Source organism: Serinus canaria, chromosome 7 (assembly GCF_022539315.1).
Source record: "Serinus canaria isolate serCan28SL12 chromosome 7, serCan2020, whole genome shotgun sequence".
NCBI lineage: Eukaryota > Metazoa > Chordata > Aves > Passeriformes > Fringillidae > Serinus > Serinus canaria.
The window spans coordinates 26,120,108-26,138,938 of NC_066321.1; the positions used below are offsets into that span (position 1 = coordinate 26,120,108).

At 41.7% G+C, this 18,831-nt stretch overlaps 2 protein-coding genes across 9 annotated transcripts in view; one reads left to right on the top strand and one right to left on the bottom strand.

Annotated features, from left to right (window-relative positions):
* CDK15 (cyclin dependent kinase 15) overlaps positions 1-1,723 on the bottom strand; it is a 37,329-nt gene extending 35,606 nt beyond the window's left edge. For 2 of the 5 annotated variants that reach the window (XM_050976979.1, XM_050976978.1), the window contains exons 1-2: positions 1,498-1,719; positions 231-328 (exon numbers count right to left, since the gene is read on the bottom strand). In XM_050976979.1, coding sequence (XP_050832936.1) covers positions 231-328; positions 1,498-1,617 — 218 coding nt within the window. In that variant the 5' untranslated portion in view covers positions 1,618-1,719. Of the gene's footprint in view, positions 1-230; positions 329-1,497 lie in introns of all 5 variants that reach the window. The other 3 variants (XM_050976976.1, XM_030241835.2, XM_050976977.1) reach the window with 3 other exon arrangements.
* Positions 1,724-3,135: 1,412 nt separating this feature from the next.
* ALS2 (alsin Rho guanine nucleotide exchange factor ALS2) overlaps positions 3,136-18,831 on the top strand; it is a 37,076-nt gene continuing 21,380 nt past the window's right edge. For 2 of the 4 annotated variants that reach the window (XM_030241599.2, XM_030241600.2), the window contains exons 1-10: positions 3,136-3,195; positions 7,410-7,499; positions 9,415-9,569; positions 10,044-10,960; positions 13,319-13,679; positions 14,537-14,705; positions 15,148-15,244; positions 15,642-15,719; positions 16,657-16,833; positions 18,384-18,555. In XM_030241599.2, the coding sequence (XP_030097459.2) occupies positions 7,480-7,499; positions 9,415-9,569; positions 10,044-10,960; positions 13,319-13,679; positions 14,537-14,705; positions 15,148-15,244; positions 15,642-15,719; positions 16,657-16,833; positions 18,384-18,555 (2,146 nt within the window). In that variant the 5' untranslated portion in view covers positions 3,136-3,195; positions 7,410-7,479. Of the gene's footprint in view, positions 3,196-3,491; positions 3,554-7,409; positions 7,500-9,414; positions 9,570-10,043; positions 10,961-13,318; positions 13,680-14,536; positions 14,706-15,147; positions 15,245-15,641; positions 15,720-16,656; positions 16,834-18,383; positions 18,556-18,831 lie in introns of those variants that run through there. The other 2 variants (XM_050976865.1, XM_050976864.1) reach the window with 2 other exon arrangements.

Below are 18,831 nucleotides of genomic sequence, written 5' to 3' on the forward strand. Positions count from 1 at the left end.
GCCAATCACAGATCACCTGTCCAGACGGTCTCGGTCAGAGACAAGACTTTGTTATTCATTCCTTTTCTATTCTTAGCCAGCCTTCTGATGAAATCCTTTCCTCTATTCTTTTAGTATAGTTTTACTATATTATCTATCATAAAATAATAAATCAAGCTTTCTGATACATGGAGTCAACTTTCTCGTCTCTTCCCTCATCCTGGGACCCTTGTGGACAATACTACACTCACCTGCTGATCCCCTTGTACACAGTAGCACAGGATCCTTCACACAGCTTCTCTAGATGTACATAGGATGTGGCAGCTCCAAACAGGATGCCTTGTCTCTGCTTCATGAAGAAATTGGTATGTGTTTTAGATTGCTGGGTACAACAAGAAGCTACTAGCAGGTCATTCAGTAATTAAGTACTGATTAATGGCTGGAATAACCACTGGATAAAATATCTCCTTTCTGGCTCTGTGGATGCTGCACCTCACCCATTTGAACTCCTCCACAACATCCTGCTCCTGGAAAGAATCAGCGTAACTCCAAGGTCCCTGTGTGCTGTACCTCCAGCTCTGGAGGGTGTGGAGCTGCAGGGGCTGCAGAGGGGGTAGAGAAAGGGATGCTCTGGTTACATCTAACAGATGTAGTGGAAGGGAAAAGGGGACAAACTGTGTCACTGTCAAACTGCATTCTACTGATGAGATTCTTTACTTTCTCCTTGACTGCAGTGGCTTTGAGCAATACACATAATTTTCATCTCTCTCTCTTCCAGTCATGGATCTCCAGTACTGGCTGTAAGGGGAGCAGCTGTCTGTGTGTTCCTGTGCAGGTAAATGGCAGCACCCACTCAAGACAAAGATAAAGCACCCTGAACTGCAGAGGGTACTTCTGCCAGCATCATGCTACATGCATGTTATTCCCCCTTACCCTGAAATATTCATCTCTAAATAACCTGCTAGGGCAGGGACCAAAACTCAAATGCAGAAGTGAAATTTCAGGAAGTTTACATTTAGGTATTTTTCTCCCCTTAATCCCTCACCCCTCACCTCCTTCCTCCCCACTGTATAATTTACACAGCCTGTTAATTTGGCCCATACAGCATTACAGTGCTGTACACTGCTCAACTATAAGAAGGGTAGCAATGAATGGCAAGCAGGCTTCAAGCCCTCCCAAGCAGCTATATTGGATGGATTATAATTTGACAACACAGGATTTGCAATCTGTGGCATGCTGCCTCCTCCAGAACTGTAGGCTGTTGGCTGCCTCCCTGCTTCATAAGCTCTCATTGGCATAGAACATGCTGGAGTGCAATCTCCTCTCCCTTCTCCTCTCATCAAAGACATTTATTGTCATCTAAGGTACACATTCCTCTTTCAGCAGCTTCACAAGCCTGAAGCTGTAAAGTTTGATGCTGTCTGGTTAGAAGCAAATGCAGGTTTGCACTCCCACAAGTGGAAGCACCCAGGGTTACCCTATCTCAGTGCACAAGTATCACAAGATGACATTAATTACCTCTGCTGCACTCACTGCTTCCATGTGCTGAAGGCCTTGGATTTGTTGGGAGCCCCTTCTCTCTGAACAGCAGCTGCTGCATCCTGGTCTGACAGCACTGACACACAGCGTGTCTCCCATGTTGTCCTGCTTAAATTAAACTGTATCTCTTTTTTTCTCCTTGCTCCTCCTCATCCCTCTGTGTCTGTAAAATCAGCTCATATGATTCGCATGAGGTCTCTGCCTCAAAGAGTCTTGTGATTTCTGCAGTTTTTCCTTCAAAGTCCAAATGCACCTCTGGAGCAGTTCCATTGATTTCAGTTCCTTTGGTACGTGCCCTCCAAAAACAGCCAACATTTTTCATCCCTGCAGATGGAGAATTAATAAATCCAAACTTTCTGCTTGTACACAGTTCTTTCAGTGAAGCAACTCTCAGTGTAGTAAGCTGGATAATGAAGGGATGGGTTTCACACAGGAGCAGGCCTTGGCTTCCCTCCCTGCCTGCAGCAGCTCCAGGCTCCAGACTTCAGCCTCTGGGCTCTCAGGTGAGCTTGCTGAGCACTGTGGCTGAGCTGTGCTTTCTGCAGGAGCTGTGCATTGGCTGTCCTTGCTTTGGCATTCACATCAGCGTGGGGACCTGTCCCTGCTGGACTGCATGTCCAAGGATGCAATGAGCTGTAGCTGATGGTTTTGTCTGTATGTCAGAATAACCAGAGCAAACTGCCCACTGTAGAGCAGGGAATGCACAGTGGATTTACCCTGGATGTGGATGGCCAAAAATCCCCTTCTTATAGTCCTGCATGAACAGGACTCACTGTGCAGTTTCCTAGGAGTAACACCCAACCCACACATGGAAAATGACAAGGGCAGAGGGAGCAGACATTGTCCTGTGGAATTTTTATGCTGACCCATTAGGTCCTTCAGCTTTCATTTGAATGTATCACATGAATCTTCCCTTTGCTTCACTGTTTTGATGCCCAAGAATAATACTTTTTCCTTGAGCACAATTATTACTTTAAAGCAAAAATGCCTTGGGAATGCAGGAACAATTTCTTTGTGTTGCTGCAACTCAACCACCCAGCCTTTGCATGGCAGGGAGTAGAGGAGAAATACTGTCACAAAGAGAAGTAATCCAACTTTTGCCAGATAGCCAGAGATGATAAATGAAGAAAGCATGTTCATAGTTGCTGATTGTCGTTATTGGAAAAAAAAAAAAATATATATATAGAATGTGTGTATCCACACACATAGATGTATATACAAATTGCATATATACAGGTATTGCTCTATTTATGTGTACATATTTAAATGTATTCTGTGAAATCTGTGCCGGTGGAAAAGCACGCATAGGCGTGTGTGCATGACTCGCACAAACACGCACACGCACCTGTGGCAGCACAGCTGTGCACACCAGGCCGCTCCGAGGGGAAGCTGTGGCGCAGGGCCTCTCCCCGCTAAAGCAGCGGTGTCGGGCGGGCGCTGTCGCTGTCACCGATCCGCACGGGCCGGTCCGGGGCTTTTTAATTGCGCCTCGAATATTTCCCGACGCACACCCACGTGTCGCTCCGCTCTCTGCCTGTTTTGTCCCGGGCAGGGACCCGTTGGCGCTCGCGCGGCGCTGGCCCCGCCCCCTGCGCGTCGCGCGCCCCCGCGTGAGTCAGCCGGGCGGCGCGAGGGGCTGCGGGCAGCGCGCGGCTGCGGGCGGCGCGGCGGCAACAGGTGCGGGGCTGCGCGCGGGGCTGCGCGCGGGGCTGCGCGCGGGGCTGCGCGCGGGGCTGCGCGCGGGGCTGCGCGCGGGGCTGCGCGCGGGGCTGCGCGCGGGGCTGCGCGCGGGGCTGCGCGCGGGGCTGCGCGCGGGAAGGGGGAGCCGCGCCTGAGGGCGGCCGCGCTCCCCCCGCCTGCCGCACCTGCGCTGCGGGACGGGAGCGCCCGGCGGCACCGGAGACACACGGGACGGGCCCTGCGCTGCCCCCGGCTGCGCCCTGGGACTTGGGGAGAGGCGAAGAGCAGCTCTGACGGACCCCGGGTGGCCAACTCTAACTGCGCTGCGATGGGCTGGTGCAGCACAGATATCGAGGTGTTTTTCTGTCGGGTCTGAAGGTCCCTTCCCTCTTGGTGGAAAGAGACCCCGAAGTGTAACTGACATGCCCTTCATCCCCTCCCACTTGCGTTTAAAAGTCCTGTCCTTTTGCGTGCCTTGCTTGCTCGGGGGTTAATGCAGTTCAGCTTTTAGAGTGTATGGAGTGACGGTACTGCTGCGGCTGCGGTATCCTGTACAGGTGACACAGTGTCCTGTCACTGTCACAGGCCTCCTCTTCCAGAACGAAAATAGAGAGCGACCGGAGTGGTCGTAAATGATTTGTAGTTAATCACTGCTGGTTTAGGGCAGCAGATTATGTAAACTAGCTGTACTTACCATTTTCAGTTTCTGCAGAGTGAACTGTCTTCAGACTGGAAGCACATGAGAATGTGCAAAATTAAGGTGGCATTTCAAAAGAAAAAGGGGCAGAAGGAGGTTCAGATTTTTTTTGTCTTTTAAGAGTGTGGTAAATTTAAAATTTTTAATTGTGTGCTGTAGCAGATAATTTTCACCTGCGTTAGGTTTTTTTCCCCCCCTCGGCTTCTTTACTGCTTTATTTCGCTACCATCGCAGAATGGAACTGGCGTTAAAAGCTTGGCGCCCTCGCCCTCATCCAAAAGGCTCTACCCAATCTTAGCAGCCAGTTGTTTTGTTTTGTTCCGGGCAGATCTTAATCCCACAATGTTAAAAGCAGTGGTTAGTGCTGACCAAAACACAAGGGCTTCTTTAACTAGTCACACGTTGTATGTAAGCCACAGTTGCCAGCAGTAAATGATGTTGACAACTCTGTTTCGAATGAGGAAGCTTGGAGATCACCTCTTCAGAACCTGAGTAGGTAATTCTGTATAACAAACTTGCAGTCTTGGTCCTGCAAGTTATTGCTAAATGTGATGCAACAGATGTATTAAAAATGTGTTTGGAAGTATGTAAGTAAACATGTGTGAAAGCTGTAGAAATATTTGCAGTTGTTTATTGAGTAGGAGGTAAATAAGCACATGAGGCTCATGGGAGTTCTAGTGTTTCTCAAAGTCAGGGGCATACCAGCTGTTGCTGTTCAGCAGTGAATGTAAGGTTACCTTCCTATCTCTGGTGCTTGCTTAAAAATGGTCAGCAAAGAGCACAGTCCATGATAGTTAGAGAAGTCTTTGCTCCACCTCATTCCCAACTGTGGCAGTTGTTACAGTGTGGTAGCGTTTGATTTCTGGAGAATTAGCCTTTAACTTTGGAAGTGGAGAGTGTGACATCAGTGTCATGCCAGTGACCATCTGTCTGTAGCCCAAATCCATTTCGTAATTGGCACTCCTTGCTGCTTTCCACTTGCAGCATTGAAAGAAAAATTTAACAGTGAAAGTATGGGCAGAGCAGTGAAGGTGTTGGTATCACACTGAGCTTCCATACACAAGTGGTGTTTTGTGCCTGGATGTTCACCTCCGTGAATGCTACATCTAATAACAATTCAGGTAATCTTAGTGGAAAGGAAACAATGTAGATATGAGAGTAAGCAAGGAAAATGACCTGTTTCTGTTGGGAGGGAGAAACCTTCTATTACAGTGACTTTACTTAGTTTGTAGCTAAACAAAGCAACTTGAATTTTGTGTCAGCTGTGAAATGGGAATAATGTTCTGCTGTCCTAGGAGGGAATAAGAACTTGATTTGAACTTGAAAGTTATTTCAAAATGCCTTAAATGTGTTTCATCTGTGGAAAGAAGACAGTTTGACTCTTGTTTTCCCTTATAAGCATAAATGCTTGGTAATGCAACCTGAAGTGTGAGCTTCTGTGAAGAAAAGAATATCTATCCCTGTCATCAAATCATGCTCTTAGTTTCTAATTTGCCACCGTTGCAGCTTTCTTACTTAGTAATTATGAAAATAGTTTTTCAATTTGGCTTTGAAGGGAGATAATGCAAAATAGCTAATCAAATGCCTGTCTTTAGCTTTATTTTGTTACAATCAGGTTTCATGACAACTACAATACATTTTTTTTGCAGTTGAGGCTCATGAAAATGAAAAAAAATTCTTTGAGTCCTTAAAAAAGTCCATAAATTCTAGAAGTCAAGAATTTTAGGCCTCAGTTCCTTAATCTCAAATAACTCTATGCAATATAAATGGTATATTTGTTGGTACTTCAATTACTCTATCAAAGTGTTCATCTCTTTGATTCAGTGATCCACTGAGTCATTTTATTTGAAGCTAGAGTCCTTCACAAAGAAGGGGTGCTAGTATTTTCAAGAGAATGAATTGTAGGGTTATGTGGTTTTGAGTAGGCTAAAGAAAATCCTGAATTTACTTGCTCTGAGCAAGAACACATCAGGAAGTCATAGTTCCAAAATGCACTTCCATTTTCCTTTGATGTTTCATCAACACCTCTGCTACTGAAGCATCACATGACAGTTGCCTTATATTTGTGAGACTCCTTTGTTAATATTTTAAAAGTTAACTTTTACGATTGTAAGTGGTTTTTTTCTTTTGTAGTTGAGGAAGGAGAGGCTGTCTTGAAAGCAGCATCTTTCTGGTAACTAGTGCGTCTTTGTGTTCCTAGAAAGTATGCTCTGGTTTTGGGGGTTTTAGAGCAGGGTGCATGTGACTGATCACAATACCATGTTATCAAATCTTTATCTTTTTGAGGTCTGTTCTTTGCCAACTCCAAATCGCTCTTTTAAGGGTCCTGTATCTGAAGGACTGGAATTGTTTGTATGCTGTGTTGTTTCTATATGTGAAAGTCTCCTTGGTAATTCATTATTCAGAGCACTCCAATGAAAGTGTTGGAGGTTTTGTTAGTTATTTTAATTATTTATCAACTTGATGATTACTGTTTCCACGTGTGCACTGAAACTTCTGTATGAGAGTTACAGGTCTGAATATATTTTGTCTCTGGTATTCATGACTGGCCATAGATATTTCTGTATACAAGAGCTTCAGATGACTTATTCTGGGTCTTAATTCTTATACTAACTTATTTGTTTTCTGGTTTTGTTACAGTGGATAGCAGACAGCAACTATAATAAAGCAACAGCTCTAAAGCATTTATATGTGAAACTTTGAATAAATGTGATTGTACACATGCATTAATGTAACTAAAATTTGTAATACTTCATATAGTATTATAAGGCAGCAGATCAAGAGAAATCACAGTTCTAAAAGAAGCCAAACAGCTCATACGAAACAAAGATTAGCTGTAGCTGTTTTATTCCAATACAAGTAATACAGAGTTATTTTCATGAGGATGGAAAGGTGTGATGGTGAACTTGCAAAATACAAAATCTGAAAGGATGAAATTGTAGCCACTTTTTTCCACTTGCTTTCCATGGTTGTCTTTATCTCCATAGGCACTCTGCTACCAGTTTGCATGAAGAAATGTTTTGGACTCTGCTTTCTGCATTTCTGCCCAGGCACTACTGCACCTGTGAATAGTGATGTGTGATTTGGTTCAGGAATTAAGTGACAAGTTCAGCTCCTAATCATTTTCTGCTCATGCACATCTACTTACCTTAAATTTAGCTGAGCATTGAATTCTGTCTTATGACTGAAAATAATTCAATTTGGTGTTTTTTGAGTAATGTAATGAGAATTGTATAGAGAGATTGATGTGAATTTCTGCGTTTGAATGAGGTTTTGTTCATTCTGTCCTTACAATAGACCCATTGTGAGCTGAGTAGTTAGGACGAGTCTGGCTGTTTGGCTTCTGTCTGCCAACTCAGTGTGAGTGAACTAAATATAAATACTTGAACCATCCTGGCAGTGTGGAAGTGTTTATTTATTGAATGCAGGAGCTAAGCCTTTGGAGGTTTTTTGGGTTTTGTTGTTACTGTTTTATGTTATTTGTGATTAAATAGCTTGGTTTTATGTTTTTCAGTTTGTGAAAATTACATTGTTCCTTTTGAAAGAGGAGCAATTTGCTGGTGATGGAGTGCTGCCACTGACAGATGGACTCACAGGAAAGAAGGTGAGAATGAGCAGCTAGGTGAAACCACTGAGGTTCCCTGAAATAGACCAGCTGATCATCATACTGGAAAATTAAGTGATATCAGCATACTCTTTATGTAATCTGTACTAAAACTTCCACTAAAGGGAAGATAATTATCTTAGCTTCAGTTGTGTCTGGAACACTAAAGTTGCTACAACAGCAACTTCTTTTTAAGCTGATGGTTGTGAGTTCTGGAGCCATAGCCATAGGCTACAGACTTGAAACTAACATTCCCAAGTGAACAGTACATCCTGTCTGGTACCTGCACCTGGGAATTTTAATTCTGGATCAGTAGCCCTCCAGCAGACTTTTCTTGCACTGAGATACTTGGTAGAGCTCAGATGTTTTTGTCACAAATCCTGTTATGTGACTGTCCAAAGTTGTTTTACATTGTTTTCTGAAGACCTGTTAAAAGGATAAAAGCACAAATATGGGGTGTTGAACTGATTTGATGTACAATATGTTTATGAAAATTCTCAGTATTATAATTTTGTGTTATTTGGAGTGCTTTGCCCATCTGTGTAAAATCTGTATTTTTATCTTAGATGAAATACCCTTATATTGGTATTATATTTTTAAACCTTTTTGTTTTTTTCTTTGTGTATATATTACTTGATTGGTTCCTTTTAAATTTACTTCTATTCTGAACACAATTCCTATGTGTTTGAAATGCAAGGTGGACTCATGGACTCTGCATTTTAAATCTGTTTGCTTCATGGACTATTTACTTGAATTTTAGAAGAGTTCTAGACTGTCACCTTTTAAATTTTTTCTTTCTGTTTTGTAGAAAATAAAGGTATTTGGGATGGACATGGGAGCTAGGAGAGATAATTTGGTTTCCTAGCTATCCTTAACTTGAATGTTTCAGAGGCAGATTGTATAAAAATGTTCAATCTGTGCACCACAGTTAACAAAATACTGAGTTTAACAAATCCATGGCCTGCAGGAATAGGGCTACTTGCATGAGTTTGCCTGCAGTGTGGTGTATCAGAATAGCTTTTTTATGGGTTTGGTACAGGGTTGGAGTACATTTTATTTTTTGTGCCTTTTCTTCCAGACAAAGACTGTAATTCTGTCAAAGCTTCCCTTGCCATCTTAATATATTTAATTCCACAAGTTCATGTCAAGCTGCAAGAGCTGATTTATGCAGGGAGTGTGAGGCTGTTGTCAAATTAGGAGCTAAACGTATTTTTTTGTTTCTGGGTAGATAACAGTCTAGTCTATATTAAATTCTAAGGAAACTTAAGTGTGACTCTTAATTTAAGTCTAGCCTTAATTTGAGCTAGTCTATATTGATGCTTAACATAGCTCTTTGTATTTAAATTAAGGGATTCTGGAAATTGTTAAAACTATGGGCTAGTGGAAATTCTGAGGAATTTCTTTGTGCTGAGTTGGAGAAGTTGCTGACTGAGCATTCAAACCACAGTGGGTTGAAGTTTGCATAGTTCCAGTCACTCCTGCAAGCCCTGATAATTGCACACTATTTCAGGATATTTGTTTTTTCGTGGTTCAGCTGATTTGAATAGCTGTCTCATTTGAATCTGAGACACTCATTAAGAATTTACAAAAAAAGAAAAAACTCCAAATCAAAACCTCATTTTTATCTCTAGAGGTAGAGATAAAAGTGTATAAAGGATGAGGTCCTACAGGTGTAATGTTTTAAACAGACTATTAATGGGAGCAATTGGTACATGGTCAAGTACAAATGAGAAAAAAACTTATGGTTTCAAACAGAAGACGCTTTTTAAATAGCATTTACTTTACAATTTGGTAATAGTAATATGGCTTGAAAGTAAAGCTAATGTTTGAACTACCAAGCCTTTCCTACATAGGCATTACTGAACCATGTAAAACTTCATCCTGATTGTGTTCCAATTTCATCCAATCTTTGTAGCTCAGAAGAGGCAGAAGGAGCCAAAGAGAGAGGCCTGGTCTATGTTTGGAAGGCTGGTTCCTGCTCTGTGACTCCAGAAAGGCTTCCAGGCCTCAGTGGAAAGACAGTGTTACAGGCAGCCCTCGGAATCCACCATGGGTTACTTCTAACAGAAGGTAAGGAACACCTTAATTGTAATGATCTGGGACAGTAACAGTCTTCAGTTGTTGTCAAGTTTTTTTCTTTTAGAAGTGACACTAGGTCTGTGTTTGGAAAGATGAGGACTGTTCTTTGTTCTTTTCATACACATTTGTATGTCTTTTAGTACGTTCTTAAATTAGAAAGGACCAACAAATACACTTAACTCACTTGACTGGAGTATAATCCAATTTTTTTCAGAAAAGCATTGCTTACTTTAACAACACATGCATGCACAGGGTAACATTAATGTGAGGTGTAGAACTTCACAGCTGCAATTGCAGAGAGCAACCAGCAGCCTTCTTGTGTCAATAGCTATAGTTTTGCTGAGCCTGGACTAAGCTAGGAATTCATATCTGTTTGTCTGAAGCAGTCTTTATATTTTTGCATTGGTTTAACAGCTGGTTTTACACTCATACTAGGATTTGTTTTCCTTTTTTCCATCCTCCCAGGTGGAGAGGTCTACAGTTTTGGAAAGCTGCCCTGGAGATCACGACCTGAGGAATGTGTTAACAGTCCTATCTTAGAAAGTACTTTGCTCAGCCATCGTATTATTACCGTGGCAGCGGGCAGCTTCCACAATGGAGCCGTGACGGAGAGCGGCGCGGTGTACATGTGGGGGGACAATTCTGCTGGCCAGTGTGCAGCTGCCAATCAGCCCTGTGTGCCCGAGCCCCAGCTCGTCAGTATCTGTGATTCCGAAACCAGCCCTCTACTGTCAGTGCGGATTTTGCAGCTGGCATGTGGAGAGGAGCACACGCTGGCACTATCGCTGAGCAGAGAGATATGGGCCTGGGGGAGTGGCTGCCAGCTCGGTCTCATAACAACAACTTTCCCAGTGACCAAGCCACAGAAGGTAGAGCACCTGGCAGGACGTGTTGTGCTCCAGATTGCTTGTGGAGCCTACCACAGCCTGGCTCTGGTACAATGTCTCCCTGTGCAGGAAATGAAGCCTATCCCAGAGAGATGCAATCACTGCAGCCAGCCTCTCATTACCATGACAGACAAGGAAGATCATGTAATCATTTCAGATAGTCACTGCTGCCCACTGGGTGTAGCACTGTCTGATAACCAGCCAGAAAACCACGTTTTCTGTCCCTCTTCGGACACACACGGAGGCAGAAGTGTAACAGCAGGCCAAAGTGGAAACTGTCAGAAACCACTTGTGGAACAGCATAGGTTTGTGGATTTAGATTCTGACAGACCAAGTGGCCTTTCCAGCAGCGAAGGACGGGAAGATAGTGGAACTTCAAGTTCTGGAAATACTCTGTTCTTGGACAAAAAAGAAGGGAAAGAGTACTTAACTGGTTTGTCAGATAACACACTAAATGAGAGCCTGAATAAAAACATCTGTACAGAGCCTGAACAGGTTGGTACCTAATCACTAATCACAGCACAGTTATAATTTGCAATAACTTTTCTTGCATGTGTGACAACGTTATTCTTTTTACAAATGAAAAACTTACATTTTCATATAGCTGTGATGTTTTTATAGTTTCCAAGTGGCTTTTTCACTGATGGTTATCAACTTTTAAGTGGAAGATTCTTTTGTTCTCCACTGGTGTTCAATTGTGGGCAGCCTTGACAGTGCTTTAATCTCTCCTCCTCATGGTCTGCAGTACCAGAACCACGTAAGCAAATTTCCATGCTCTGTTTCCTGATGCATGGATTTCCATTTGTGTAGGGCAGAAGGATTCAGTGGATCTTACTGGTACTCATCCAATTTACCTTTAAGGTAGAGGTTTAATTTCTGTACCTGGAACAAATCCCTCACAAATCCATCTAATTTCTCAATCAGTTAAAAATTCTGGATTGCCAATTGCTAAAAGGTTTGACCAAAAGGTTTCTAATGGTAATAATGTAGGGGTAGCACAAGCTCGTAAAAAGTGTGGGAGGTGTGTAAGTACTATGTGTAGCATGGAAAATGATTTAACAACACTGTCTTGATGCTGTAGCAGAACAGTCAAGTACTCATCTCTTAGTAAGCATCAGAAAATGCTTGACATGATGGTTTAAGAGCTGTTTGTAACTCCCTGACAAAATACTGTTTTCTGATTTTTAGAGAGGGGAAAAAAAAAAGGAAATGTAATTAGGGGCAAAGGGAAGAAGATAGAACGCAAAAGTTACCAGACAGAAAACTAATCCAGAATCTCACAGTGCAGTCTGGCAGTCGTTACTTAACTACTGTCCTCTGAGGAGCCCTGCTGCTCTGTGGCCTAATTTGCCACAAAACTGACACTGGAATTCTGAAAATATCTTTTGTCATTTAAAGTGTTGTGCAGACATAATTTTTTTTTTTTTTTTTTTTTTTTTTAGTAATTGCAGTAAAATGTTCTCCACAGTGGTTCTGGGAAAAAGATTTCACAATACCTAAAAAACAGTTGATTTTTGATACTGCCTCTGATGGCAACAAAACCCCCATAGTTTTAAAATCTGTCCAGTAATTTGGTAGTTCAGCAAGTTATGCTTTCTTACTCTGAGGAAAACTTTCTTTAGGGAAATGAATGTTAAGTACATTTGCTCTTTCTTTTGCTTTTTTGCTATTATGAATGCATTCTAGCAGTTCCAGGCTCCTCAGACTCTTGCAAGAACTCCAGCATTGAGAAATGACTGAAAAACATAGTTTCATGCTCCCTTTCTCAGTTCCTTGTTCCTGGCATATTTCCAGAGCACTGTTTTCCTTGCACAGTTTCAGGAATCAAGACTGGAATTGATTCACTGAATCTTCCACTATTGACATAAAGGTGAAGAGAAGAGATGAGGTCTAATGTAACATTTCAGCATTAGTAAAATCCTTCATTTTTCTTTGTTTTCCTACACAAATGAAGTTTTCCTTCCTGTATTGCTAGGTATGCCTTTTAGAAACAGGATGAAGTAAATAGAACCAGTCCCAGTCCTTTAACCTAAGCTTTAAAGTCAAAGATTGCCTTTATTTTGGCAGAATAAAATGAGCTGTAGTACTTGCAATAATACCGTTTTCCACTGTTTATTTGATGGGAAAGTGGGACTTTGCTGTCTTTGTTTTAATATTCAAACTATTTGTCAGAGGTCATTTTGGGCATTGTTTCTTATCTGGGATTGCTGTTACAGGTAATGGTGTGCTGGGGCTAATAATTGCCTTCAGTCAGCTTGTCCCTCGTGTGACTTGATGATTACTGACTAAGCTTTATATGGATACAGCAATGGTGTTGCAACAAAGGGGGCACAGCCCAGTCTGTTATTAAGATAGGCCTTGCAAAATGAATCCATGAATTGCTGTTTACCTTGTACCATATTGAAAAGAGAACTTGTCTCTCTCAAAATGGAGCATGCTCACTGATGCACTTTTATTGGTGGCAAAGAAGTTGCCACCAATGAAATAAGATTAAATTATATCCCTTTTTATATTTGTGTGCAAAGATCCTTTTTTTGTTGGTATTTAAAAACCCCAGACTTATTGTCTCGTACGGATGAGCTACAAGACAGGTGCAACAAAGCCCAGTCCTTTTAGAAATGGTGCTTGGTGCTACCTTTAAAAAATCATTCTGAGCAATAGATGTACACCTAAGCATAAAAAACCTGGATAATTTATATTATATACAGTTAAAATACATCTATAATTTACGGTAAACATTTATAATAAATATTTTATGGTATTCAGTCTGGCCCACGGTTTGAATAGTGAATGCGTATGATCATCCTACTGTGCTCTCTGCTCTGATAGTTTCCCATTTCCCTTTGGTTTTAGCCATCTCAAGAGGAGCAGCTCAGTGCTTGTATCCCTGGCCCTCCGGGTAGCAGCACATCCACCCTGAACAGCCTGGTGGCCTCGTGTGCCTCAGCAGTTGGGGTGAGAGTCGCTGCCACCTACGAGGCTGGAGCCTTGTCCCTGAAGAAAGTCATGAACTTCTATGGCACAGCTTCGAGTGAGCCGGGATCTCAGTCGGGCAGCCGGTCCCCGGGGCCCGAAGCTCTGAAGGACAGTCGAGAGGAGCAAGTCAGGCTGGAATCCATGCAGGGGAAGAAGAGCTCCAGTTTAGTAGATATTAGAGAAGAGGAGTCTGAAGGAGGGAGTCGAAGGCTTTCCCTGCCTGGCTTGTTGTCACAAGGTAAATAAGCATGTTGGGGAAAAAATATTGGAAAACTTATAATAACGTGGAGGTTTGTTAGTGAAAAAAACCCCAAATATTTATTAAACACAATCTAATGATCTCTCAAAGGTGTGTATGAATTCTAAGTAATATCTTAGGGCTTGAAAGCAGTGGAGAGAGTGATGACTAGCAGATATTTCATGCTAAGAAAACCAAAAACAGTGGGTTTACAAATGGTCTTTCTTGTTAAATTAATGTAAAGTGAGCACATTGGAAGAGTCACATTGCCAAATGATCATTCATGTTGGTTTTGTAGTCGAAGATAAAAATCTGTGTGGTCTGTGATCTGCACTGCACTGAGCTGGTTTTGAGCCAGAGACCTATAAGTATTCCAGTTCCCACTGCTGAGCTTCAAAGTTCATGACTTTGTTCCCTCACAGGTTTTAGTGCTGTTAATTGCTCTGAATGTGCATATGGTTTAGCTCTGTATTGATCTTGGATTTGAGGGGAGGTTTAGGAAAGATTGAAGTCTTCTGTTCACTGCAAGGATGTATTTCCTTTCAAAACACTTAAAGGTGCAGTTTGTTTTGGTTCATTTGCTTCATTGTAACTGCATGGTTCTCCTATGTCTGCTATACTTTAGCAGCTGGTAAACACTACTTGGTATCTACCTGGTTTTAGCGCCTGTGCTACTTCTCTGTATCCATAACCTGTTGTCTTACCTGTCAACCTTTGTTCTCAGTCTTGAATTAAAACTGCTTCAAGAAGTTTTGATCACTTGCTATTAAGTAGTGCTGTTACTGAGTAACACACAATCTGAGTGATACATTTACCAAAATGATCAGAAATTTTTCTCATTCTTGGCCTCTGCTCAGTTTCCCCAAGGCTCTTACGGAAGGTAGGACGGGCAAAAATGAGGACTGTGGCTCTGACTCCAACCTACAGTGGTGAAGCTGATGCTCTTTTGCCCTCTCTAAGAACAGAGGTGTGGAGCTGGGGGAAGGGCAAGGAAGGACAGCTAGGGCATGGTGATGTTCTGCCAAGGTGAGATTTCTTTGAAAAATGTTTTTTATTCAGGAGATTGCTAGAAAATTTTGAGTATTGAACTGTCTCAGCTTCTCAAATTTTAACATCTGCCATGCAGTGTCTGCTTGTTCTTTGTTGTGATCTGAGTTTGTCCAAGTAAAATGTTTTGTGCTGTATTGTTACTGAGCATCAATCAATTCCAATTTTACCCTTTGTAGTCAGTAACAGTTTTTGTCCAAATCGGGGTGAGGTCTGTCATCAACTTTTGCCCTTCCTGATCATTTTGACTAAGCTGGTTTATTGCCAGAAGGTTCCATATATCTCAGTTTTTTCTAATATGTTTTGGGGAAGGAAATAAAACCTTGAGTGTTTCCACATTAACAGTACCTCTGATAATATTTTTTCTTTTTCCCACATTCTGCTCCTCTTCCCTCACCTTACGGGTTCTGGGGATTGACAGGCTTCAGCCACTGTGTGTGAAAAGCCTTGATGGTAAGGAAGTGATTCACCTCTCTGCTGGTGGCCATCATTCCTTAGCACTCACTGCCAAATCCCAGGTACGAGTGATTGTTACCATTTATTGTTTCTCTGACATAATTATCATGTTTGGTCTTTTCTAGTTTTTAGTTTCTTTTGCTTCTAAACTTTTGTTCCCATTTGCGGGAGGTGGCATGTAGTAGTGTGGAATGTAAATTGTATTTCTGCCCAAGTTCTGCATGTACCATCAACATTGTTTAAAGATTGCTGTGAGCTGATTTGGTGCATTCCATTTCTGAATGTGAGAAGACAATCTCAGAATGTAGGAACGCAGTGAAAATGAAGGAAATGCTTCTCAGTACATGACTCCTATGCTTGACTAGTGTGTTTGCACACTTGATGTGTTGTACTGCCACAGTTCAGTATGTTTCCATGTATATAAAGGTACATTCTGATGTTCAGCACTGCTTCCTGCAGGTGTATTCCTGGGGCAGTAATATCTCTGGCCAGCTTGGTCACTTGAACTCCCCAACAACCGTCCCTCGTCTTGCAAAGGTACTTTGTTTTCTGTGGTTTTCTCCTTTCAGTTTAGGGTCTCTTCTTGTACAAGTGAGTGTAGAGTAATTTCTGAGAAGGACCTGTTCATGGATCTATGTGCTATTTAATAATAGAGCCCTTGATTTTCTTTGGCTTGTGCTGTGAAATGATCTTTAGATGAGCTTGTGAAAATCTACCCAAGAAATCATTTACACAGACTTCCTCTGGTTTTTGACCGCAGTGAAGTTCCAGAAGTGAGAAATGTGACTGATTGTATCTTCCTATCACATTTCACTTTTACCTTATGTTTGGTTTCTCTGGTATTGATGTTGCAGTGTTGAAACTTCTGAATACTTCAGAACTCTGTTTTTATTCTAAACAATTGTTTCTAGTGTTTTTAGCTTGGCTGGACCATGGCCACATTTGTTGTTCGTTTCCTTATTTCCGGAGCTTTGTAGAATTTTGGCACTGGGTTTTCTCTTTGGTTTGAACTTTTCACCACATTGAGTGAATAGCAAAATAACAATTTTTGGGTTAGACCACAGCCTTTCCCATGTTTCCTAGTGCTCATCTTAATGGAAAGCTAGCTGCATAGTTTTCCTGCTTAGGCCTTATGCAAATTAATGTACAGCAGGTTAACTGTCTCCCAAGTTTATGTAGATTTCCCAGTTACATGTAGAGGGGAGAATAGTGTTCCACTTAAATCAAACTCACTTGATGCCCATTTAAAAATAAAACTGATTTGTAACTGAAAGGCAAAAAGAGCCATTAGAAAGAAAACTGGAAAGAGTTTATTTGTCATGAGACATTGAAGCTGAAAAATTGCAATAGCTATTGCAGTAGTTTGTCTTGGCAGGAGAATTATGTACATGTGTGACTAGAAGAGTTATGTACTTTTCTCTTCTTCCAGCTTTGGGTGATGATTTTTAATGTCTTCCTTCCTCCTGAATTTTAGGTGTGCGGTGATGGTATTTGGACTACAGCAGCAGGACTAGATTATTCTCTCTTCTTAGCAGATGAGAAAGACTTCCAGCCTGGATTATATTACTGTGGCCAGGAGACATCAACAGAAAATAATTTGAATGAAAATAGCTGTACTAAGAGTCCAGTTTTGTTAGTAGCTTGTAGTAAGGTGAGTGTTATTTCCTTTAAGTCAGTACAGATCATACTGGTGCTCTTAGGAAATTGCACGGTGCTGGTGGCTTGGTGAGCTTTAAGGGTGTCAAGCCACATGGTTGGTTCATGGCAGTCAAATGAGGAGCACATTGGATGGGGGGCAGAGAGGAGGTCGAGTTAGTATTGTTCTCTCCCCTGCTGATTTCTTGGCCTCTGTTCTGTTTCAGGGACAAGGAGGTGTTTCTGGTGTGTTAATCCATTTCCTTCTGTCTGTGTGTGCTGCAGAAATGCACTCTTTTATTGTGCTCTGCTTCACCAGTCTTTGTATCCAGGCTTCAGTGCTACTGATCTTCACTTGCTTGTCCCTCAACTGCCTGAGGCCACGGGCTGCTCTGTTTGTTACTCCATTCTGCCTCTTGTTTGTGACTGGGCAGAAGGTCCCCATGAGTTCTGCACCTTCTCCTTCCCTACCCCTCCCTTTCACGTGAGTGCAAAGGAGGATCTGAGCAAAGATGTGCATTTGATGTTAATGGGAGACAGGAGGTGCTCCTACACAGTTTTTTTCATGAGGCTGAATCTTACACGTGCCTTGAGGCTGGAATGAGGTAGTGATGTGAACTCTGATTGCATGTCCTATTCCAGTGTATGTATGGTTTCAGACAAACATGAGTTTAAGGTAACAAAAAGGAAATTGTGAGTAGAGAGTGTCTCTGGGTATCACTGCTATTTCCCTAAATTGAGCAGAAAAGCTGTTTGGGAGGTGTTTTGAGGAGGGACAGAGATGTAGACACTGGGTCTATGTCTGTGCACGCAGACACACACTCCTATATGCCCTCTGTAAGATGGTTGCTAGCCATTCCCTTCTCTTCAAGAGTGACTGGTAGGCTCTTGCATATAAGAATTGGTTGTCTGTTGAACAACTTTGGCTCAGTGTTTCAAAGGAACCCTCTGTTTAGCAATCAAGGAAATAAAAGTAGAGCTCAAACTCTGAATTACTCACTTTTGCATGTGAGCCAAAATTAGTGAGGAACCACAATGTGTCAGTGGCACTTGTGCTGACCTTAGATAAGAATTTTGCTTGGAACTACTGTGGAAAGCAAGTACTACTGTTAGGAATATTGCAGTATCAATAAATTGACATATTCCAGGTCCAGAAAGGACCTGTCCAGAGCGCAGTCATAGTTCTAATAAAGTATATTCTTTGTATTTAATAGGAGAAATGTATGATGTAATGTTGCTAAAGTGACTGAATTTAAGGTCACTGTCTCCTTAACATGGAATGGTTGTATGAGCCACCTTAAAAGGTGATTTATTTATTGTCTCTTGGTTCTGTCAGAGTCAGGAAAATGAACAGCAGTGGCTATAAATGTATCTTCAGCTTTTGTCATTCTTGCATTAAGACAGTATTGAATGGTTTGTCATTGAAGGTAATTAATGCTTACTATCACTTACTATCACTTAGCTCTTCAAAATATGCTTTATTTGCATTACTCTATTTTTAAATTGGAGTGTAAAAAGAAAAACATTAAAGCTGCTGTTTTTTCTTTTCTCTTTTTCATCTTTCAGATAGGGTACATAAGCAATGTGATAGCTGGTGGTGACAACTGTCTGGCCTTAGTTGACAAAAACGTAATGGGATATATTGCCAGTTTGCATGAGTTGGCTGCTACTGAGAGAAGGTTTTATTTCAAACTGAGCGAGATCAAATCTCAGGTTCTTAGACCTCTTTTAGGTTTAGGTAAGGCCTTTCTTTTAATTTTTGCCTTGATACTGTTTCCCCTATGTTCTACAGCAAGTTTCTGTTATGCAAAATTTAAACATAATAATATACTTTTGTGATAAAACTAAGCTCTTGTTTTCTCCCCTGTTTGGATCAAGAGGTGAAAGACAGTTGCCTTTTGACAGTGTTCATTCTGTTAATATTTGCACTTTCCTGATGGTTTCACCTGAAATCCTTCATGATTTGAGCTATTTAGTCTAAAACTGTTGAATTTCTGATTCTGGATAATGTATC